Source organism: Aricia agestis, chromosome Z, assembly GCF_905147365.1.
Source record: "Aricia agestis chromosome Z, ilAriAges1.1, whole genome shotgun sequence".
In the NCBI taxonomy this organism is placed as follows: domain Eukaryota; kingdom Metazoa; phylum Arthropoda; class Insecta; order Lepidoptera; family Lycaenidae; genus Aricia; species Aricia agestis.
Window position 1 is genome coordinate 37,967,272 of NC_056428.1, and position 15,806 is coordinate 37,983,077.

Genomic DNA, 15,806 nt, shown 5'->3' on the forward strand with positions numbered 1-15,806 from the left:
AATTGGGTATATAGAGACCACTTTAATTTTACAGAAAATCTAAAGCAATATCAAATTGTCCCCAATACAAAACTTAACTTTTTACGAGTTTGCAAGAATTGATATAATGTAAAGAATAAATCACTTATAATCTGTATTCTAATCTATATCAATAAACTTTTCAAATACCTAGAAAAAATTAATATAATGAGAATATGATGTCACACCTGCATCGATAAGTTTATAACATTTTCTCCAGACCACTGACTTCTTATTTGGCCCTTTTTAGGTGTCCCTTTGGGCAGGTGGTGTTACACTCCACAATCTTGTACTCAAAGCGGATGTCCTACAGCAAGAAGTGTCTCTTCCTTTCACACTCGTGTCGGGTCGGATACATGAACTCCTTATACAAGTACCATGGACAAAGATTATGTCAGAACCAATTATTGTCACCATAAATACCATAGGTAAATAAATGTAATACTTCATAGCAATTATGAGTTCAAAATTACTTGTTATTTAAGAGTTTTTGTTACTCCAAGTGACAGACATAGATGAGTATGTTCCGCTATCTTCTGATTAGTCCTTCAAGCCCCATAAGAGCGACAACAATAGAATACAATAGCATTTCCAAGAATCCGCAATCGAGGATTAGTGTTAGAGACCTTTTATGCATGTTCAACATTCAAACTCTTGAATAAACTATCTAAACTATCTAAACTAAAGGAATTGATGATAATGATAATTGTGAAGTGGTATACTTTATCTCTAAGCCTTAGGGCTTAGTTCAATATGTTGCTAAATATTATAATGCCTCAAGACCCAAGCGGTCACCGCTGACCGCGATAACAATAGAATAGCTATTGTATCTAGATTTTGCCCGATTGAGGTATTAATTATGTTTTATGGACTTTATTTTTATCTCTTTTTATGAGTGTTGTTATCATTCTTATCTGTAATGGCAATCATAAATAAAAATAAATTTTATTATTGCAGGATTTCTATACTTGCTAAGTCAATTTAAGTTTACAATAAAAAACATTAAAGATAGGTATTTGAAATTAATTTGAGGCTCTGTTATAGTTATATAGTTGATTTCTACTGTAATGTAAGAAAAAGAGTCATAAAACTTTAACAAAATATAATATTTCACAAAATTTGTATGACATTATAATAAAGATTAAGTCACATGAATGTTTTCAGAATGTGTTTTGAGCCTTGATCCACCACCGGATGAGAATCCAGCACAAGAAACATCCAGGTAAAATCATCATTCAGATACATTGTTCTTGGGTAATTTATGTCGAATTTTGGTTTATTTTTTTAGTAAATATCATTATTCATTATATATATAATAACAATATCTTTGAATGCTAGATGCAAAATAATCTTAAGTCTATGTAATCAAATTAATAACAAAATGCAGATCTTAATGTTTGCAAATGTGACGTCTTGTGATTGCTATGTGCTTTGCAATTTCTGATGTTATTTTATTTCCTAAAATCTTATTGTCTTAAATGAGAAATGTAGATTATGTATTTATAAATATCTAGATTTAGGGCCAACCCACACGTACCACAACCACACCACGTCACAACGACAAAATGCCGTCAAGCAGGGGTTACGTGTGAATGATGTCGCTGCAGCTTTTTGTACTTTGCGTTGTGGTACCGACAAAATGTCGACGTGGTTGCGTTGTCGCCAGCAGTTGCGATGTGGCTGCGTACGAAAATCAATGAAACGCAGGGCGGGAAGAGCGCGGGCGGTGTGCGCGCACGGTCATTGCATCGACGCAACGTTGTGGTCGGCCTATAGTTCGCTTGTGGTTACGATGTGGTCGGTATCACACAAGACGTGGTTGACAACGACTGCAAAATGTGGTACGTGTGAATAGTCCAGTTCATTTACAATACGAAATATACGCCCGACCACGTGGTGTAGTTGTGGTCGTCGTGTGGTTGTGGTACATGTGGGTTGGCCCTTAAATTAAAGAAAATGTATGCCCAAAATATGGCCCGTATAAAATATACTTGTAAATATTATAAATGCTGTGCGCAATTTCTGTGTTTGAGCTGGACTTTAGTCCATAATAAAAATAGATGTTTTGTAGAAAGTAAGCTTTGCTGTAATTAAGTTGATGCTGTGTTATGATAACTGATTCTTGCCAGATGGGAAGACTAGAGGAGTCGAAAAAGTGTTGCTGGCGTTATAATGCTAATTAAAGTGTTGTTTTCTGAAAAGCCTTAATTGGCATTTAAGACAAAACTTGCTCTACTATTTCAAAATTACAGTATACATACAGACTGAAGTGTTTTAAACATATACTGATAAACCAAATACACTACGCAGTTGAATTTTTATATGCAAAGTAATATAACGACTATACTCGCTATGCAAAGGAGATTGATTTCACTGCTTAATTTATCACATTATAATGTGATAACTGATAAACATGCGTCAAGAGTGCAGCGCACAACGAAAAGTTACTTATATGGCTATTGGATATAATAGTATGACTAGATGTTGGTTACCTATAACTTATAATATCTTTACTAATCACTGCTCTTAGTTTGCTTTTGCGCGAAAATTATCTCTTCTACATAGTTTATTATTGTTGTCTGAATACATTTTTACGGCAGTTAGAGCGGATGTTTAATATTTTAATATATAATACTAATTTTATAATATTTGAGTATGATGTTAATTATTGTTATGGTAAATATTGCTTTTTAAATTTCTTTATTCCATTTTCCTTGTTTCTAAATTGGATAATCGAAACAATATGAGACGAGATACTAGGTAGCTGTGCATAATAGCAATTAACATAGACTTATATGAAACTAGATAATGCCGGCAACTCCGTTGCGCCGAAATTCCTTTATCGCACGGGAACCGTACATTTAAAAGTGTATAGGATACTTTCCAGGGACTCGTAAAGAAGTAACAGACACACTTTCACATTTATAATATTAGTATGGAATATGGATGTTGTAGACTATAGTTAACATCCATAAAAAAATCGCTTGACATAGTAATTCTTAATCGCTATTATATCGCGAAGTAAAGTTCCGTCCCGTCTCATTTATTACCAAAATATCAAAGAATAACATACTTGTGTATTATTTTCTTTATTGAGAAAGCATAAGACTGCAATCCCATTATTTGGTTGGTCCATTTCTCCAATCAATTTTAGGGTTAATACACATTTTTGACTTCCAGACCTCAAGAAGTAGAAGCGCCGCCGGGATATATGCAAGCGCTCATTCGCCGTATAGTGAGCAACATAGCAGTACGAGTCAACTCGCTCATTGTGAAATATGTGCACGATGATATTGTACTGTCTCTAAATGTAAAGAAACTTACCGTTGACAGTGTTGGAACTAACTGGGAGCCGGTTTTTGCTGGTAGGTTTTGTATTGATAACATAAAAATGATTTGATGAGCGTTACTTACTATGCAAAGTTTTTGGCAAAGGCCCTTTAGGCGAAAGCCTTAACCTGTATAATATTATGGTTCAGATTTGAATGACAATATTCAAAATTATGATTTATGGCTGGGTATAGAAAAAGAGTTACAGAACACATTATACTTAGTTACTATTATTATTTTAATAGATAATAGAAATGCGGTATTCGTGTTTCTCTAAGCACTCAAAAAGGATTGCTGGAGACAATTTGTGAACTGTATTTCTAGCTTTTATTCCACCTTATAATATCTCTTCCACTTTTTCAGACATCGATCCACAGTTTCCGGCAATAAGACGGCTAGTGCGTCTAGATGATCTAACGCTGTGTTTGGACAAGACTGATTCCGATGGTAAAATTAGATTCTACCAAGAACCTCTCCTGTATAGGTGCCAATTAGATTTAAGGTAAGATTCCTTATATTTTTGATTCTATAAAATAAGTAAACAAATTATGTACCGTTAAAGTTTTAAATTCGTTTCGGCATTGTTATAAATTATTACTAACAAATAACACAACTATTATACGTAACTAATAATGCTTATGAGTTATAATCCGCGCGTGATCAGAAAGGGATCAAAGTGACAGTTTTGTTTGCTAATGTGTGTGTAAGTAAATGAAGAAAACAATTCTGACATGAATCTATAGGTTTATACACCATAATAATAATAGAATATGTAATCGACCGATTCTGTACATAAAAGATATTATTGTGTTTTTCGTGTGGCAGCTACAACTCTTTCAGTTACTATTTTTTTCTTTTTGAACAAACCCAATATTTTCATTAAAAAAAAATTCTTGGTAATATTTTACCACTGGCTGTGATTCAGGTATTATTTTATTAAATTTTAATTACTATAATTATATCACATATTACCTATTATTATCACAAAAATATTAAAAACAATGTCCGCGAATAAAAACGTCGTTTTGTTTGTCGACCCGACGGGCGAAATGTCAGCGCGCGTCAACAAAACTGTCATTCCGATCCCATTCTGGTCGCGCGCGGATTATATGACACGCATATAACTTCGGAATCTTTTGAGATTTGCAGGCTTAGCATTAGTCATGAACTCATGACTCGTGATTCATTATTTCGGTAGAAAGTCGAAAGAATAGAAATACTGATAGATTCAAAGGGTTATGGATTTTTATTATTAATCTGTTAGGAAGAAACGAATTTCTAATGTGGATTGAGGTTTGTGTGTATGTGGATTGTGACCTATAGCCTATAGGTATTTTCTTTATAAGCATATTTTTTTCAGAGTACTAACAAAACTAGTGTCAGCTAGCAAACGCAGAGCGACCAGTCTCTGTATACAGCTGAGGTCAAGTAAACTGGCTTGGGGGGTGACAAATGAGCAGCTGGTGCTATTACTGAGGTTACTGAGAGAAAGACCCCCTGAAACACCAGCACAGTTGCCTGTTAGGCAGAATACGACGCAAGCGGCTCCTACAAGTAAGTAGAACGTTCTAAAATGAAGGCTTAACATATTGCTCTAAATCTAATGTAATAAAAACTCTAATATGTATAATTCTAAGCAATAAAGTTCAGTGCAAACACGATCCCAGGGCCCTAAATCACAATTCAACAATAGGCTAGATGACTATTTTTTTTTCTTATTGGTAATTGAAAGACCCTTAAAAAATAGAAACATCGCTGAAAGAATGACTCTGATAGCTTAAAAATTCACCAAGTTATGACAATTCAAAAATCTCATAAAATAGACCTGCCTGAAACGCTCCATACAAAGTGCTACGAAAGACTGACGTCACTCTTTCGTAGTTTGTACGCATCGGGAGACAACTTTGTTCGATAGGTATATCAAATATTGCGTTTATGAAAGTGGTTTCATAACAAAAGTTGCTTTTAATTGCATAAGTTGTCGATTGGTATACAAATATTAAGAAATTTAATTGAAAAAAAAAATCGACTTGATTATGTAACTTTGAAGGCGCATAACAAAAAAAATAAAAATGCTATCGAGCTATAATTTTGGGAACACTTATTTTTCACCGTGATATCTTTATTTCGTTATCAAAATTCGCTAATCTTTGACCTTGTCCTCATCCCTATTCGACTCTGATTCGGAAGATCGATCGCACGACATCCTATAAACTATAACTCGCCAAATATAAAGCTATTGAAACTTGGTAAGTAGATGTAGTCTATGAACCGCATTAAGATTTTGATACAAAAATGGAAAAATTATTAAAAATTTAAGGGGTCCCCCATAGGTACAACTGAAACAAAAAAATATATATATATCTAACCTATGCGTGTGGGGTATTTGTGGATAGGTCTTCAAAAATCATATTGAGGTTTCTAATATCATTTTTTTCTAACCTGAATAGTTTGCGAGAGAAACTCTTCCAAAGTTCTAACTTCTAAAGTAGGGGCAAGATAGTTCTTTGGCGGTACCCACAATTCGCCTAATATTCCTGCATCGCGCTATCGAAGTTTCGGAGAACGGCAAGATATATACAACGTCTGAAATAACGTCAGTGGGCTTCGGCCTGACCGAGCATGCTATCTCTCTCGGTCGGAAGATCTTCCTTTTCGGCCGCCACTAACAACGTTAAATTGATGACCACCGACAAGAACACGCATTCTTCCGGAGATCAATCATCATCAACACTCCCCGCCCCACAAGACATCAAGCATAACCGGGTCGCCTAGACCATAAGCCGCGTTGGGCGTCCGCGCCGGTCGAACCCGTGTCATGCTTAAACGGGGCAGCCATAGGCTACAACGACCGGTCAACAAGCAGAGCACGGGGTCCCTCTCCTGGTCATTGCACGCGTAGCTTCGGCCCACACCTGACAACACAAGCGCATCAAAGAATACCACAGGTCTTCGGGGAGGAGTGATGTGGCAGTACCCACAATTCGCCTAATATTCCTGCATCGCGCTATCGAAGTCTTCCTTTTCGGCCACCACTAACAACGTTAAAGTTCTAAAAAAATATTATGATGTACAGTGTACACATTACTATAAAAACTACCAACGAAAATTGGTTTGAACGAGATCTAGCTAGTAGTTTTTTTTTTGTCATAAATAGTAAACCTTAATTTAACTTTCATTAAATCAACTGAAATATAAAAATAAATCGAAACCTTTTAATTTCATACAAATAAACCTTATTGATGCTGCGGAACCCTTCGTGGGCGAGTCCGATTCGCACTTGGCCGGTGTTTTAATTAATTATTGTCAACAGATGCATCAACAAGCACCTCCGAGCCGCCGGCGGAGTCATGGTCGGAGTGGGCGTGGTCGTGGGTGCCGGCGTGGGACGCGCCCGTCGACGACGCGCCCGCCACCCCCGCGCCCGTGCCCGTCGCCTTCACCGCCTACTTCGAGCAGATATCGCTTGTGCTCAAGGTGAGCGAGAAAGACGTATACACAGATAGAGATAGAGCTAGTCGGTCGGAGTGAGCGTGGTCGTGGGTGCCGGCGTGCGACGCGCCCTTCGATGACGCGCCCGCCACCCCCGCGCCCGTGCCCGTCGCCTTCACCGCCTACTTCGAGCAGATATCGCTCGTGATCAAGACAGACGTATCTATAGTGTATTAAATAAAACGACGTTTCATTAAACGTGAAACTATGTATTTCTTTGAAAAAATATTGACTCAAAATATATACAGTGTTTGAATACTTGGTTTTCAAGCGATTGTTGTATTGTAAAAGGGCAAAACATTATATAGTATATACTTTAGCTATACAATGTTTATGTTGCGTGGTTTAAAAAATGTATTAGTAAGGGGTTACTATGTGAACATTATGGAGTACTGGATAAGGAAGTCATATTTTAATATGAAAAACCTATTAAACAAGGACAAACGTATAACAGTTCTATTCTTTCAGGTGATGGAAAATGAGGGCACAAGTAGGAAACGAGCGAGAGGAATTCTCGAGCTGTTGGCTTCTGATGCTGTGGTGAAGACGTACACGTGTTTCCCCTCGACTCTACGCGTCAAGATCGGCACTCGCTATCTCACACTGTCGTCGTACGGAAAATGCGTGTGCGGACATTCCAATTATAATACTGTAAGTTATATTTTGTATACTGTTACTTATAATATAGGTCATTTACTCATAAATAAGGAACCCTAAAAGGCGTCAGATAAACCCAATTTGTCCGAAACACAATATTATAATCATCCATTCAATTCCTTTTTAGAAATTGTAATAAATAGGACATCTTCATATTTTCTTGATTTTGTATACTTTTTTTTTTAAAGGCAAGCGATTACTTTAGCTAATGGGCATACAAGCAGAGTAGAGTAAAAGACAATGTAGAACAATCCTTCTGTTTTAAGTATCTATTTAAAAAACAAGTCTTAACGCATAGCCAATGCTTAGCAAGAACAATTGGCAGCTACGTATTTGTTGAGTATATTAAGTACTTATATTATGTAAAGTCTCCTAAGTTTCAGAATTAACGCTACGACTTCGTAATCCATTGATTTCACTGACCTTACCACTTACTTGACAGAACCGCGACGAGTCCACAATATACCTGAGCAAGATGCAGTCTGACGACAGCACGTGGGACTGGCGGGAGGAGGAGGCGAATGACCAAGTGGAGACCGGAGTCGTGGCTGACGAGAACGAGCAGATGACTGATGATCAGGTATTTAACAATGATAGAGTCTCACCTCCATACATAGTCTCAAGTCTCAACTAACACTATCGCAGAGTCGCGACGCGATGCGTCATAAAAATCAATTTACAGCATATTCATCCTTTTTTAACCGACTTAAAAAAAGAAGGGTGTCAATTCGACGCGTATGTATGTAATATTTCCAGAACTGCCCAATTTTCGTGTATGTTGAACTTAGGGAATGGTGAAAGTTTCATCAAAATCGGTTCCGTAGTTTTGGAGATAGGGAGTTTTAATTCTCAAGCCAATGCCAAGCCTTCAACTTATTTTGTAATTTAAATCAACATTCAGTAAAAGTATCAATAGATTTCTTTATTTTATAATTATTATAGTGGCTTGGCATCATTGCCAAGCACTAGACAAATAATCAGGGACTAATTGAATATATTAGGTACCATCGGCCACATGCATCGTTAACTCGTTACATACTAAAACACTTTACGCTTGCCATCTGTGTAAATATGAACTCCTCCAAATATGCAGTTTTATATTTGTTTCTCTTGTGCTCTTTGCCAAGCCACTATAATAATTATAAAATAAAGAAATCTATTGATACGTTTACTAAATGTTGATTTAAATTACAAAATAAGTTGAAGGCTTGGCTTGAATGTGGTCTGAAAACTTTTTACGACAGAAGTATTGAATAGCTATGCAATATTTAGCTTGGCTCCTTTTATAATTCATGTTTTTGGTGGGATTATATTGACTGTGTCTTTTCCAGACCATTGAATCGATATCCACACAGTCAGAGGAGGAGAACGAACCGAAAATGGACGAAAATGCGGAGTTTTGGGCAAGGATGGCGCCCATCTTGTTTCTGGAGTACAGTCACGATAGAGAGCCGTCTAATAACCAGATCAATCCATATGACAATCCACCAAAAGATTATGAATACAGGTATGTACCATCGAGGAAATTGAAATGATTCCTAAGCAATTCACAGACCAACGTTATTTGGTTGAATAGTACTTTGCTTATTTATTACTAGCTGTTCCGGCAAACGTTGTTTTGCCGTATAAAGTATTTCGATTTTCGCCCATATTATTTTATTGAAGTGACTAAATAAGTATGTCACCATGGCAACGTCCATCGCTATCCCGTCGCACAAACAATAGTCGCCGTCAGTCTCAAGTTGTAACAATTTACTATTATTTATTTAACAAAATATGCACTTATCAATACAAAAAGTAGATCTTGTCCGATTCTCAACCCTAGTCGATATGCTCGCTAAGATTCACGAAAATCGGTCGAGCCGTCTCAGAGAAGTTCAACCACGCACCCCGTGATACGAGAATTTTATATATTAGAAGATTGTTATGATAGGTATGTTGAATGAAAAGATATCGAGAAAGGATGAATATGTTTCGGTGCAAGCAATATACTAATATAGCGTAACATAAGTAAATCGACCTTGCTTATTATTATTAGAAAACTGTTAGTAATCAAAGAAGGTAAAGTGAAGTGAAAAAGCCGTTTTATAACTTTGTGTGAAGAGAAAGAGAATCCTTTTTTCTAAATAACTTTGATATGTATGGTTGGGTTTGTTGGGACATTGGAAAAGTCACATTTCAGATATTGATACCGGACCTTGAATAGTTTATCTTTATTAGTAAGAGGGAACATCTAAAAAGGTGATCGCACATTTATCAGCAAGCACGCGCCGAACTCGCGGCGCGCCGCATTTTAGAATTGGTTGTGTGAAATGATGTAAAACCTCGCACATACGTCCGCACCGTACGCGCCGCATTTCAAATGTGCGATCAGTTTAAAAAGATTATTTCTTGAAATAAAAGTCTTAGTGCGCCCCTAGACGATCAATTTTATTGTGCAATATCAGTTTAATAACAGTATTATTGAACAATTTATTTGACAATAAGATTGAAAGCGCCCGCCCGCCTTTCAATATCAACCCTAGACGGTCAATTATTATGCTGCACAAAATATGATATTGCACAATAAAATTGATCGTCTAGGCCCTAGGGCTTGACATCGAGTAAAAAATCATTAAATTTTAGTGACTGGGTCGAGAACAACTATTTGAAGATAATCATGAAACCAATGCTGATACAAATGTCAACTGGTTTGATACATCGCGCCATGGTTTTCTGGAAAGCTCTACAAGAAGTACCGCCGGTGGTGTTGCCAGGTAACATTGTGTTGAATTGCATTTGACAGTAATTTTATTTTAAAAATTGTTTTTAAATTTTAAGTAAACTGAATATAGCGGAATTTCCGCATGGTTACGCCCGCAATGTATTTTAAATTACCGATGACACACAGCACACTATTCCGTCGCGTTCCGTCCGTAATCCGTATATTGTATGCGTTTGACATTGCGGACGTAATCATGCGGAATTTCGGCCTAGTGTGTTTAAACACTTACTGAGTTAGAAAGCTTTGACTGTTATTTGATGCGAAGCGACATCCGACGTTGCATTTTTAAGAAAGCGAATTAAAATTAAACTTTATTTACTAAACAATAAGATGAGACTTAGAATTTAATTGCACCGCTCTTGCGATGAAGACTATTATTTTCTGGTGTACCGAAAAAGTTTGAATCGCCACATTGTGTCGCGTTATTTTTGTGGGACATCACCCTAACATCTCGCTCACGCCCGCGCCGCAGCCGAAATATTATATTTTTTAATAGAAACCCTTTTTTGTACTCAAGATCCGCCAATGCGAACGCTGACAGTGGAAGAATGCGACGCACTATCAGACAACCTGCCATTACGACGTATAGACATAGACATAAACGGTCTTAGTATGAGAGTGTATCCGTGGGACCATTCTCTGACGGAACGAGCGTCTAGGGCTCCTGTGGCTTTGGATGTGGAGTTTCCGAAAGCTTCGATTCTGATGTCATCACCTTTATATCCACATAGGTAAGTTTTATGAGTTTGTACTGTTAAAGGTGATTCATAGGCAGACGGAGAACCTATGTAATTTGGTCGCGTTATGTCAAAAATTCAAAGTTCATTAGAACAATCTCTATTGACATAAGTTCCGTTTCATGCATCTGACATTTTTCAAATGTATATTATAACAATAATTTTATACTCCTATTTCACAGTTAATAATATAATTTTATATTAATAAGTTAGCATTTAGCAAGTTTTCATTTTTATTCATTTACAATTATAGAAAACATTTGTTTTTGTAGATGGAATATAATTTATTACATTTTGATTTTTTTGTTTTCTTGTAAAAAAACCCGTAGCAAGGAATATGAGAACTGCCACCCATATCTTAGAACGCACAAACTATAGTAATTCGTACTAATTTGACATTCGTCACTTCGACAGTTTTGACAATTCATTTACTGAATTACAATTAATTTAATACAATTAATTAAAATGGTCACTTTTAGCAATTCCTCTCAATGAGAGGAATTGCTAAAAGTGACCATTTTAGCCCCGCTGATGACGTTAGTCCGTCAACTGCCTATAAATCAATTTCTTCGATGGTACCAGGCCCATAAGGGACCAATATACAAACTTGTAAAGGGGCATTATATTACTGGCTCCTCTTCACGTTTAACGAAACTATAGAGGCATAATTCGTTTTTAAAAGCTCATTATTGACGCCTATAGTGCAAGCCATAGACAACTTTGTTATAATGATATAGCATGTTTTTTCGGCCGGGTGCTTTTGCAATAGTGATCCAAATAAACTGATCTCAAAAACTATAAAATAGTGTTCTTATATTATTAAGCATTTTTACTGCCATTTGAACATTTAAATACTAGATTATATTTTACAACCAATCAATTTTCAGAGTATGTTCAGCCGCGTGTCAGATGCCAGCGGAATCGGGCCCCCTATGGAGGGCCGCCATGTTGAACATAACCGCCAACGTGACGTCATTACAAGTTGGCATAGCCACAATATGCGACGATAGCATCCGACCCTGTGCCAGAGCTGACTTCAGAGTAGCTGGCCATAGCCTCATGTGCAAGAATTACTTTACCAATCCCGAAGTTGTTACTGGAAGTTATACAATGAGGATACGTAAGATATCTTGTGATTTTTGCTAATATTAGAAATTATATAATTCTGTCTATTGCTTCTTTACCCTTAAATCAAAAACGGCCACTTTCGGAGAGATTTAATGATTAGTTAAATTTATTTTAATGAAGTGTTAGACAGAAATGTATGGAGTATAATATGTAAAGTCTTCATTAAGTGTGGCAGTTTTGCTTTTGATGACTTTTTTTCGCTATTGAGATACTTTGAGTCCTGTGAAGAGACTTATGCTAAATACTCACATGCGGTTTTTACTCCAAATCGAGTAATAATTACTGTGTGGACCGTAAAACTCACAGTTCGAAGGCTCGCATCGAGCCGGCTCGATGGAATTAAACATATCGATTTAGAATAAAACTATCGAGTAATGCTGAATGTGCGAACGAAATCCCGAGCTGCGGGTTTTGTTTGACGTTATTGCTCGATCGAGCAAAACCGTATGTGAGTACTTAGCATTAGAAATGATATAAGAGGTCTGTCTGTTGCTTCTTAACCCTTGAATCACAAACGGCCACTTTCAGAGAGATTTAGTTATTAGTTAAATTTAATTTAATGAAGTGTTAGACAGAAAATGTATGGAGTGTATGTAAAGTCTTCATTAAGTGTCACTGAGTGTGGCAGTTTTGTTTTTGATGACATTCTTTTTCTATTGAGACACTTTGAGTCCTGTGAAGAGACTTAGAAAAGTTTTTAGAAGAATGTACAGGCTCATCGTTAAAAACAAACTCCTTTAATTTGTGCGTTTTAAGATGATATGGGTGACAGTTCTCATATTCCTTGCTACGGGTTTTTTTTAACAAGAAAACAAAAAAATCAATATGTAATAAATTATATTCCATCTACAAAAACAAATGTTTCCTATAATTGTAAACGAATAAAAATGAAAAGTTGCTAAATGGTCACTTATTAATATAAAATTATAAATATTAACTGTGAAAACAGGAGCAAAAATTATTGTTACGAAAATATTTGGAAAATGTCAGATGCATGAAACGGAACTTATGCCAATAGCGATTGACACTGTTGAATCGAAATTAAATCGATAAAAAGGGCGGCCATTATAAATCGCCGGCGCCACTCTGAAACGTCAGTACGAAATCGATAATTTCGATTGCGATTCCTTTACGAAGTGATTCGATATTTTTAAATTATCGATTATTTTTTTTAGGTAACTACTACTACTACCCTACTATTGTCAAATATTATGTGTCACCCATATCATCATAAAACGCACAAACTATAGATATTCCCTGCAACTTCTACAAAGTTGATAATATCTAGTCTATGATATTTGGGTATATTATTAACGTTTTTGTATGTGTGTCTATCAGTGATATGGTTTTTTAGTTTTTAACCGACTTCCAAAAGAGAGGAGGTTATATGTTCGGCTGTGGATATATATATTTTTTTGTGTATGTTCATTGTTCAACGATTACTCCGCCGTTTGTGAACCGATTTTCGAAATTTTTGTTTTGTTGTATGAGGTTTCACTCCAATTTGGTCCCATTTTCACAAAAGTGGTAACCTGATGATGGGAACCATGAGTAATCGTAGAAACTCCTCGAAATTTATATGGAAACATATGGTGATTTTGGTTTCATGAGAAGCATCCTAAGCATATGCTACCAAACCCAAGATTTTGCACCGAGGTATACTATGGTTCCGAAGATACTAAGAAAACTCCGGATTCCTTATAGACACAAGTTTGGGGGTTTAGGCGCTGTTTTAAGAACTGAAAGCATATGCTACTATGCAAATTATATTCATCATCATCATCATCATTACCACGACAGAGTCACCAATGTCACAAAAATTGAACATAACAAATTCAACCTTAACTCCAGAGCGTAAGGCACACATTTGACATTACTTCTGAAAAGTAAGTTGCTTCGATAATACAAATTTAAGTATTGTTTAAAATGATGAAGATTGAGTACAGAAATAGTTGATTTTTAGCCGAATTCGGAAAAAGGCACTATTAGATAGGAAAAATTATTTAATACTTTTTAGTTCATATAATATGGATGTTATTATTGTTTTTACCTTGGAGGTCGGTTTTAATTTTTTGTTTCAAAATAATATTTTTTATAGTAAGTATATTTGTTTACTTATCAGGTGAAGTTAACGTATGTGGTTCGGCGCCAAGACTGCTAACTGCGATTGAAGTTCCAATGTCTTTGTTGAGAGACTCAGTATCGAATTACCTAAGATACAGTACATTGCCCAAAGATGTGCTTAATGATGAAGGTAAGAGAATCAGAAAATGTATCAATAACTGTAATGAAATGGACGCTTTTTTACGAATAATTTATTATTTTATTTTACTTTTATATATATTTTATTATATTACTTTATTTTTCAAGGCTCAATTACATTCGATCTGGGTCGTTATTATAATATAGTTTCCTTTCATTGTTTGTATTTTATGAAAGAGAAGGCGCGACATAGTGACCAAGTATTTGCTATAACATATGGCACTGGTGGTTGTTAAAGCTTAGTCTCTTAGCCGGAAATGTGCTAAAACTTTGATTCGTTAATGTTATGGAACGACAACATAAAATAATTGCAGATTATATTGCGGTGGATGTGACTCTAGAAGATTTGTCTCTTCGAGGCTTTCTGACGAGTAACACGAACACACACATTATAAACATGCATTCAGCCAGAGCTACGACTTTCTACAATCAAAGTAAGTAATCGATTGGTTAAACTTACTACTGTACTTAAATACATTTTTTGCTCCTTAGATTTTTTACTATTACACTTATTAGTGACAAAAGTAATTCGATTATTATTTGTTTGACAGATTTATCTTCAACAAACCAGACGTGGTTATTCTCAGCGCCAGAAGTGCAATCAATGTCGTAAGTTTTTTTAACGATTAACATTTAAAAAGCCTCATCATAACAATATTATCTAAAAACTCCAAGAAAGGTCGTAAGAAACTTGCATCATGACTAAATTTTACTGATCACCTTCACCCGATGCTAATTTTTTTTCGCCCACGTATATATTTCTATCGCGCTCATACACAGATGAAAGAGAAACAGCAAAAGAAGATCTTTCGAGCGAAGGAGGTGGTATGAAAATATCATCTCATATTATAGTATAACGCATCTGTGGTCCAGTGGTCTAAACCACTGGCGTGGCTCTTGACTCGGAGGTCGTGGGTTCGATTCCCGCGTTGTAAACATGTTATTTCCAAGTTTGGTTAGGACAATCATGCAGACTGATCACCTTAGAGCCAGTCCACACGGCGCTACCATTGCGTTGTTTAACATACAAATAACCAAGTTGTTAACACGGCTCGCTGCGTCGTCGCATCGCTCACATGATGGACAGCGGGGGCTGATGTATATGTCTTGCACTCTTGCCGATCTCAGAAACTTTAATAGCGTGATGCAGGCTTGTGCAATGTTTGGTCTGCTACATGGTCCATAGTACGTTAAGTTCTTCCATAGGACTTTAGATAAGACGTTGTAATTTTCCTTTACTTGCAGGCCGTTCCTACGAATAGCCTGTCAATGGTGTAACGAGCCTGATGATAATTGCCTGGAGTATTTGGGAGTATGGTTGGATCCGATGGCCTTCAGTGTGGATCCCCTCATATTAGCCTGGTTGTCTTACCGACCGAAACTTAAAGCGGGTTCTGGTATGTATTATTAATTAAAAA

The 15,806-nt window shown here is 36.3% G+C and overlaps 1 protein-coding gene across 2 annotated transcripts in view; it reads left to right on the top strand.

Moving 5' to 3' along the window:
• LOC121739430 (vacuolar protein sorting-associated protein 13B) overlaps positions 1–15,806 on the top strand; it is a 65,299-nt gene that overhangs the window by 409 nt on the left and 49,084 nt on the right. For both annotated transcript variants that reach the window (XM_042131910.1, XM_042131911.1), the window contains exons 3-18: positions 269–446; positions 1,183–1,240; positions 3,199–3,383; positions 3,712–3,850; positions 4,709–4,902; positions 6,662–6,825; positions 7,309–7,491; positions 7,940–8,077; positions 8,829–9,004; positions 10,123–10,253; positions 10,779–10,992; positions 11,886–12,118; positions 14,249–14,380; positions 14,703–14,822; positions 14,940–14,997; positions 15,634–15,785. In XM_042131910.1, the coding sequence (XP_041987844.1) occupies positions 269–446; positions 1,183–1,240; positions 3,199–3,383; positions 3,712–3,850; positions 4,709–4,902; positions 6,662–6,825; positions 7,309–7,491; positions 7,940–8,077; positions 8,829–9,004; positions 10,123–10,253; positions 10,779–10,992; positions 11,886–12,118; positions 14,249–14,380; positions 14,703–14,822; positions 14,940–14,997; positions 15,634–15,785 (2,455 nt within the window). The remainder of the gene's footprint in view (positions 1–268; positions 447–1,182; positions 1,241–3,198; positions 3,384–3,711; positions 3,851–4,708; positions 4,903–6,661; positions 6,826–7,308; positions 7,492–7,939; positions 8,078–8,828; positions 9,005–10,122; positions 10,254–10,778; positions 10,993–11,885; positions 12,119–14,248; positions 14,381–14,702; positions 14,823–14,939; positions 14,998–15,633; positions 15,786–15,806) is intronic.